The sequence below is a fragment of the Sciurus carolinensis genome, chromosome 5, assembly GCF_902686445.1.
Source record: "Sciurus carolinensis chromosome 5, mSciCar1.2, whole genome shotgun sequence".
Taxonomy (NCBI): Eukaryota; Metazoa; Chordata; class Mammalia; order Rodentia; family Sciuridae; genus Sciurus; species Sciurus carolinensis.
Window position 1 is genome coordinate 102,259,141 of NC_062217.1, and position 9,315 is coordinate 102,268,455.

General features: G+C 37.6%; 1 protein-coding gene across 3 annotated transcripts in view; it reads right to left on the reverse strand.

Moving 5' to 3' along the window:
- The window catches only part of Parg (poly(ADP-ribose) glycohydrolase), a 120,734-nt gene extending 111,464 nt beyond the window's left edge, over positions 1 to 9,270 (reverse strand). The window contains exons 1-3 of one of the 3 annotated variants that reach the window (XM_047552605.1): positions 9,070 to 9,270; positions 2,198 to 2,264; positions 686 to 1,666 (exon numbers count right to left, since the gene is read on the reverse strand). In XM_047552605.1, coding sequence (XP_047408561.1) covers positions 686 to 1,666; positions 2,198 to 2,235 — 1,019 coding nt within the window. In that variant the 5' untranslated portion in view covers positions 2,236 to 2,264; positions 9,070 to 9,270. Of the gene's footprint in view, positions 1 to 685; positions 1,667 to 2,197; positions 2,265 to 8,788 lie in introns of all 3 variants that reach the window. The other 2 variants (XM_047552604.1, XM_047552606.1) reach the window with 2 other exon arrangements.
- Positions 9,271 to 9,315: the final 45 nt, after the last annotated feature.

A 9,315-nucleotide genomic window follows, 5' to 3' on the forward strand; every position in this document is an offset into this window, starting at 1 on the left:
CAGTTTGTTAAAGTCAATAGAAAAACTTAAAATGTTTATATTAAAATTTCTTCCTCAGACATATAAATCATCTTCTGAAAACAGAAATGAGCCATGGTTCATAGTATTAGCTACTTCTCAGATCTTTACACAGTAATTTTCAACAAAGTGAACTTAATGTTACATGCTAGAAAACTGAGGTCATACAAAATTATTGAAAAGATTTTAAAATTCAATATGGGGATGGCAGCAAAAACATAAGCTTCATAATCATACACACATGTAACTAAATCCCACTATTACCACCCAGGCTACGTGATTTCAGTGAATTTTCTAATGCAAATCTCAGGTTTCTCATTTATAAAGTAAGTACCTGCCTGTCAAGAGCATTAGAGAAAATGTAATATATAATGGTATAGAAAAATGGCTAACCAGTCACTAACATCAATCTAATAATTTCATATTCTAATAATTCCCAAATATTCCAGAAGGAAATTCACAAAAATAAAAATCTGACTGCCAACATTTATTATGTTTTGTTTCTTGCCATTTTAGAATTTAGAGTCTAGAAAAAATTTAGCATGAATATTTAATAAGAAACACAACCATTATTTTATCTTACTATAAATCCTTAGTTTGTTAAACTCCCTTATGAAATTTTAAAACATATGCTATTGGAAAGATGCTCCTTATGGGGAAAAATTACCTTCTGTCCTCTGCTTTAGGCATTCTCATGAAATGATCAGTGATTTTAGAATCCTTTTTTCCATGCTGCTTGGAATTTCTGCATTCTACATTAAGGCTAGAAGTATTTCCAGGTGGTCTGGCATTTAAATCACTCATCCCCGTGCGATTCTCTCCTCCTTCAAATTGAAAATGCAATCTAATTTCACCTCCCTTATTAGTATGTCGTTTCCTAAGTTCACTGTCAGCTTCTCTTGCTTGGAACCTTGAAGGTTTATTTGATGTTTGGGAGGAAGTACCATCTTCCTGTTCATCAAAACCTGGACTTGTCTCTTCATCTGCTTCTGAGTCTTGACAACTATTTTTGGAATTATCTACATCCATCGGTGACTCAGGTTCACTCTCCTTCTCAAATGGAGAATTTCCCAGGCTACTTTCTTTTCTACTCAACTTGTCATTTCTAGGTCCAGTTATAACATCCTCAGAACCAACATCTGACAATGGGCTCTCTGGCACCACATCTATCTCCTCCTGCTGACAACCTGCACAGTCTTCCACAGGATGGCAAGTCTTGCTACACTTCTGTTGGTTTCTGGCTTCTCTGGCCTGCTCATCTTCTGAAGTCTGTTTTGCATTTGCAAGCTTTACAGGTGTCAGAAATTGTTGATTATCTCTATTTTCTTCACTATCTGTGTCACTGTGATCATCAATTTGGGGTGACTGATTGATGTTAGCATTACTGTATTGCTCTGGTACCAGAGTCACTGTTGAAGGTTCACTTTCCAAAAGCTGCTCTGTGTGTTTCCCTTCATTCTGCCACTTAACCACAGCTGCAGTCTGATGTTGGTTCAGATACTGTGTGCTTTTTTCAATGGGTGATTTATCATGACTTAGCTGAGAAACATTTTCTAATTTTTCCATGTTACGTTGGTAAAAGTTATCTTTTTGTACAGAACTCATCATGGATTCTATCCTTGTATTGTTGTTTTCTTTACTATGCAAACTACAAGAGAACAGAAAGACCTAAATCCAACTTATGATACGAAAAAGTTTTTTAACCAATCACATCCCTACAATGTCAGAGCCATAAATATTTGTGGTTACAAGAACACACAGCATGTTCTTTTATTACTCTGAGTTTTTATAAACGTGCCCATAATACCCTTCCCCAGCTGTGTACCTGAAAACATCTATCCTTTCTTCAAATCTTAAACTTCACTCATCTTCTTATGTAGTCTTCCCTCAAGGCTTAAGGGTAAACTGATTATTTCTTCTCTATACTAACCACCACTCACATCTTTACTTGCTCATACCTTTACTGTTGCATTTCTCACACGAGGCAGCAATTATGTGTTTTTGTGTCTGTACCCACCATTACAAAATAAGTATCTTAAAGTGAGGGACTATTTCTCTTTTGTATTTGTATTACAGGTGAAAAAAAAATAAAAAGCACAGAAATAAGAGATAATACCATGAAGCAAGATAAAAGCCCACACTATATGATTCATTTCTCCATATAACCACGTCTCTATACCTTTCTGATTCAGCTGTCTTGATTCCTCTCGTGTCCATCCAACTGGTAATAGTCTTTTGTTTGAAAACTGTTAAAAAAAAAAAAGTTAAATGTCATACATTCCTTCAAATAGAAAACATATACAGCCTATTACATATATATATATGGCATTTTCCTAGGTTCTTTGGATGCTAAACAAAGAACTCCTTTCACCCTCAAGTATTAAGAGATAAGTTACAAACATACTAATATGAATGGCAAAAGATAGAAAGTGACTAGACCCTAAAAGAGTTAGTATGGCTAAATGTGTAAAAATACAGGCTCTGGAATCAGAACATCTGGATTCAGATGCTGGTTCTCCCACTGGTTTCCTATGTGATCTTGTGAGGGGCAATTTCTCTTTGTCTCAGATTCCTTAGCTGTAAAACATATTAGCAGGATTTTTCATGTTGTTAATGTGAGGTTTAGATTAAACTAATAATCTATGTAAAGTATTAGGTGTCATCGAGTATATGCCCAGTAAATGTTAGTTCTTAATTATCTTTATTACTATTATTTTTGGTACTAGGGTTGAACATAGGGGTACTATAACACTGAGCTGCATCTTCAATTCTCTTTGTAATTTTTATTTTGAAACAGTCTCACTAAGGTTGCTGAGGCTGGCCTTGAACTTGCAATCCTCCCGCCTCAGCCTCACAAGCAGTTGGGATTACAGGTGTGTACCACCATGCCTGGCAATTATCTTTATTATTTAAAAAGGTCTTAATAAAGAAGATATTTCCAGGAGAAAGACTATAGCTGGAAATAGGAGTAAGTAGGGATAATTGGTCAGATCTCTGGGAAGAGGTAATATTTAAATTCTGCCTTTAAGAATAAATGTGAATGCACAAAAAGGGAAAATCATAAGCAAAGGTACCAATGGCAGAAAAATACAAAGAATTTAAAAAGAAAGCAACACACAATAGAGTTGAAAAGTCAGCTATGATCATATCACAGCAGACCATATTTACAAAGAGAAGTACAAGAAAATGCTGAAAGTCATACTGAGAGCTGATTTCAAAATTCAAAATGTAGGAAGCTCACAGCCAGCCTAGAGGACAAATATGCAGACAAAAAGGCAGAGCCAACTGGCAAAAAACAGTGAGAGGGCTGGGGCTATAGCTCAGTTGGTAGAATGTTTGCCTTGCAAGCATAAGGCCCTGGGTTCAATCCCCAGTACCACAAAAAAAAAAAAAAAAAAAAAGTGAGAAAGCTCTTGGTCTAGGTTAGTAGTTCTCAAATCAGGAGGCTAGCAATAAATGGCTCCAAGGGTCACACCCTACTAGACCTACCAAATCAGAAGCTGCATATGAGTATGATGGAGGCACAAGGGGAATCTGTAATTGTTTCAAAAAAATGATTTTGATGATCAACTAGACAACTACTGGCCAAGGACCAAAACAAATCTCTGAGAGTGGTAAAACTGAGGAGTCATTACAGACTTCGTAATGTGAGAGGAATTAAAGATGGCACTAAACTCTAAGCTTGAGAGGCTTGAAAGATTGTGAAAACATTAAGTAGAAATGTGGACTATAAGAGAATTGAGATTGGGGGAAAATATGATTAAGTCACTTCTGCACATACTAAATTTGAGATGCCAAGGAGATAACCCCATAGAAATGACCAATAGTCAACAGCTAAAGTAGAATTGGTTAGCTTATGAGTGGGGGATGCAATATAAATCAAAACAAGTCATATTTTATATAATAATTAGAAATAAGTGTGCTTTCAAAATTTAACATACTGGGTTGGGGTAGAGCACTTGCCTTGCATGTGTGAGGCAATGGGTTCAATTCTTAGCACCTCACATAAATAAATGAATAAAATAAAATTTCATCAACAACTAAAAAAATATTTTAAAAAAATTTAAAATACTGGATTGGATTAAATGTATATAATATTTTAGTATAAAAATTAAAATCTTAAGCATTCCGCACCACCTTCTGAACTGCACCTTAAATCAGACTAATTCTTATTTTCCTATGTCTCCTCAAACATCATAATATGAGCAAATCAGATGCAGCCTCAACAAAATTCAGTTTATTACTGAGATAATGGCATAAGTTAAATACATTTGAGACTTCAGAAGATTTTCAAATTCAAGTATGCTACTGTCATACAATTTGTACCTGTCATGAAAATATTCAAGCACCGTATAATTTATACTTTCTACAAAATACTAATAGTTCAATCAGTAAAAATCATTATTTTTTAGTTTCTATCACAAAAAGTAATTATATACAGTTGATCTTTTTTTTTTTGGAAAGGGGGATGCCGGGGATTGAACTTAGGGGCACGTTACCACTGAGCCACATCTCCAACCCTATTTTGTATTTTATTTAGAGACAGGGTCTCACTGAGTTGCTTAGCACCTCACTTTTGCTGATGCTGGCTTTGAACTTGCGATCCTCTTGCCTCAGCCTCCAGGGCCACTGGGATTACAGATGTGCACCACAACACCTGGGTACAGTTCATATTTCTTCTTAAATACCACTACTTCAGTGATTGTATTCTGATTTTCTGCAGCAAAGTAAGCTTCAAAGAAAATATTAATTTCAGTCAGCAGGGAGTTAAGAAGATGAACCAGTCAGGCACAGTGATACAAGCCTATTATCCCAACAACTCAGGAGGTTAAAGCAGGAGGATTGCAAGTTTAAGGCCAGTCTCAGCAACTTAGTGAGATACTCTCTCAAAATAGATAGATAGATAGATAAAAAAATAAAATAAAAATGATTGGGGACACAGCTCAGTGGTAGAGCATCCCTGCATTCAATCCTCAGTCCAAAAAAAAAAAAAAAATTGATTCTGAGTCTTTTTGTACAGTTCCACCTTTTCTATTTAATTTCGTTTTATAGATTAAGCATCCTTGATCTGAAAATCCAAAATGCTCTGAAATCCCAAAACCTTTTGAGCATCAAGCACTGATTTGGGAGAATTTCATATTTTTGATTTTCAGATTAGGGGTGCTGTATCACTAAAATCTATGCAAATATTTTAAAAATCTGAAAAATTCAAATCTGAACACTCCTGGTCCCAAGCATTTTAAATAAGGGATACTCAACCTGTGTCAAACACAGCAAGTATAGTTCAGAAAATCCTCCAATTACAAACCAGCAATGTACAAAAGATTCATTTTTGAGTCAGATTAGTGTTTAAAACACTTTTTTTCCATAAATATAAATATAAGGACTCAATGGCTAGGCTTCTCCACGATACATGAAGCACACACTACACTGATAAGTCTACTGAACCTAAAGCCTGCACATTTTACTTAATGAAAAACCAAGAGTTGTGTACCAGGGTACTTGAGAAAGAGGACTAGGGCTCTCTCTTGTAGCCCTGACAAAGAGAACATATTCTCTCTTTAGCTTAGGGCTTCTGATTATGATTTCTTAGGTCTGAGAAAAGGATGAAGGAGGAAAGGCAAGAGGTAAGGAACCAATATTTCTTGTTAATCAAACATTCCTCAGTCCCTGTGTGGTACCCAAAGAACTTTCCTACTTCTCTTTCCAATACCATTACTTTGGTTTCCAAAGGTTTTTTTCCCAACATATCACAGGACTGTTTCAGAGCTTCATCTCTTACTTCTGAAGTAAAATAAAATGATGATTCCCAGAATTCTGGGGAATTTCTTTAACTAGAAATAATCACAGCAAACAAAAAGAAAAAATGAAAAAGATACATGAGGTAAAATTAATCCTGCACTAAGACCTTTGTTCAGTCACTTACTAGCATCACCTATGTCAAGTTTTTTTTTTTTTTTTCCACTTCTGAGTCTGCTTCCTCACCTAAGTAGATTAACAACATCTACTTCCAAGGGTTATATGAATCATTGAGGTTACAAAAATGAGAGAAAATATTAAATGTCGAGTCTCACAACACAGATACTCAAGAAATATATTCATTCTTAACACTTCTATTCAATCTTTTTTACTGAGATCAGTAGTTCTCCAACTTTATTATGACTTTGCACTATTCACATTCTCATCAGTAACATCATTCAGTAACAAGTGTATTTTAATGACATCATTCAATAAGCAGCTATAGATAGAAGCAAAAGGTACAAAATGCAGTGAAATTCACTTGCATTTCAAAGAAACACCAAACTTCCACACAGCCTCCTCGAGCAATGCAAGTATGTAAATCACCCCCTAAAATGTGAATGGCAAGTTGACTTCTGCCTATATACAGATTATCTGATTTCGATGGATGTAAGACATATCCAGGAAGAAAAATAATACTGAATATTAATTTTTCCTATCTACCTACTTCTTCTAGTGTAACTATATACCAAGTTCCTAAAAGAATCCCCAAACCCAAAACAATGGTTTATGATATAGACTTTCAACATTCTGTTAATTGGTGTTCTATGCTAGGTATACAAAAAAATCATACATATGAAGGATTAATATGATTGTTCTTCTGCAGAAAACTCAAGATCCAACCAATGAAAAATGACTGCCCCAACTCCTACCAGCAACCAACTCTTCCTTTTCATGTAAATAAAGTTAATAGGACCACAAATTACCCAGTCACATACATTAAATGTTATTCACCTTCGGTTCTACCTCCTCTATATCAAGTTCTCTGAAATTTACATGCTAAATTTTAAATCCACCCCTTCCTTGTATTCCCTAAACACATTATTTATTGCTATATGTCTCCCACAACTTGTCTCCCTATTTATTTTTTACTTTCTCTTATCCAGTATTTTATTAACTATAAATAATTAGCATTTTTCAATGAAATAATATAAGAATGATCATGAATAGTAAGGGTATTATTTTATGAAATATGTTTTCACTTATAAATATTACTATGTACCTGATAAAATTGATACTGTGGGTTGTAGTCAAAAAAGTCCAAAAGCCACTGCTTACATCAACTTTTCTTAAATATCAACAAAATGCCATTTCCCTGCTTAAAAGCTCTTCACGGCCCCCCACTAACTACAGAATCAAATTTAAATTCCTTAAAATGGTGCTCCAGTTTGACAACAATCTCACCTGACAGTTCTGTTATCCTATGCGCCAATTCTACCAACTTTGGGGTGTGCTGTTGTCTTTACCTACATAATTTCCTTTCCCCTTATTTATATAGATATCCTGCTCATCCTTCAAGATTTAAGTCTGCTCCCCTAAGTCACCCAAGTGTACAACTATTCACCAGAGGATTGTCTGACCTCTGGCGAAACTTTTATGTTGACTAATGCATTCTTTTTGAAACATTTTCTTCTTTGCATGACACAATACAAGCTTCTGTGACTTCAGTCTTCCCTTCAAATGTTTTCATTCCAAAATGTCCTGTCCTTGTTCACCTTTCCATTTTCTTCATATTTAAATGATATCTAAATTATTCCAATAAGCTTCCATTGCCCTCTTCATTCCAAGAACTCCCAATTTCTCCACCACACATGTACTAATTCTGATGTATAAAAATATTCCATTCTCTCCTGAATCCAATCACTTCTCCCCTTCTCTGCTGCCCACATCTAAGTCTAAGACCAAAATACTTCTGGGCCTCGGCTTATGTTTCCAATTCATTTTTTTTCCCCACACATCAACTATTGGGACTGTTCAACAAACAATTCTAATCAAGGTATCCCACCCCAATGAAAATTCTTTAATGCCTTCTCATTGTCCTTAAACTCCAGAATCATTAGTAGAGTTTATGTCCCAGTCAAGTATGATCTGATTTTTTCCAACTTCCTACATCCCTCTCACTACTCTCCCACTTACTGCACTAGTTGCACTCCTGAAACACCTTACTACCTCTTCATCTAGGAAACTCCTATACATTCTTTAGTCCTCAGAGTAAGCATAGTGCCTTCTTTGATCCCATAAACTAGGTTAAGTACACCTGTCTCCTACCAAAACAATCAGTCCCTCACGTATCAAAACATTTACTATCTTTTGTTATACGTATTGTCTGTCGTCTATCTCTGCCGACAGATTTTACGGTATGAAAGCAGAGAGCAAGTTCCTTGTGTTCAACTCTATGACAGAGACAAGCACAATAGTAGCTAAGACTACAGGCTGAGGTTGTAGTTCAGTAGTAGAATGCTTGCCTAGCACGCGTGGGGCGCTAGGATCGATCTTCAGAAACATATAAAAATAAATAAAATAAAGGTACTTTGTCCATCTACAACTAAAAAAAAAATGTTTTAAAAAAAGTAACTAAGACTAACAGATCTGGACCCTGGGTCCCAAAAACTGAAGGAAGGACATTGCAACAGCTTTTTTTTTTTTTCCCATCTAGAGGCTGAAGCGTCCTACTGCTGCACAACTAGATGCCCTAAGGCGATTTCTCCATCAAACCTGAGGAAAGCAAACAGGTGGAGCCTCCGGCCATTTTCCGCCCGGTAAGTGTCTATCAAGATTTCTTACACCACCAAGCAGATAGGAAAAATGCGGTCCCTATCCCCGACTGGTGGCGTTGGTGTTTGAGTACGGGAAGCTCCGAGTGGTGCACGTAAGACCAGGTAAGAGTGACTGGAGCCCCAGGTCCTCGGACTGAAAACAGAGAATGGTTCGGACCGAGGCGAAGGACAAAGATTTTTATTTCCCCACGTACCAAGCGAAGTGGCGCCGCCTCTGTGCGGTCTCGCCCGTCCAGGAACGCAGCCTGGAGAGAACGGTGGGACCCTGAACTGTACTGGAGCGTCCTTGGGGTCGAGGACGCGCCTCTGCCTGCCGGGGAAGCTCCGGGAGTCCAAGGCAGCCGGCGGAGAAGTTGTAGCGGCGCCCCAGCGGGGTCGCTTGGTACAGGGCTCACAGCCGGGGCCCGCACTCATGCTTGGGACCCACAGCGCACAGTCCCCGGGCCGGCCCGGGCGGAGAGCCTCATTCACTAACCCTGAGAGGGACGGACTGCGCCTCCTTCTCGGCGCCTCCCAGCACCATTCCCTCTCTGCTGATGCCTGTTTCTGCAGTTGCTGATTCGCCGGCCTCCGAGTAAGGCCCTATTGCAGATGCTGGCCTTCCCTGTTTCCGCAGGTAGCCCACCTGCCTCAGGACGCGATGCTTCGATTCCGGCTTCGTTCACTTTCCCACCACCGGAAGTCTGCCGTCAGGTGCTCCCGATTTCCGGGGTGTACGTAG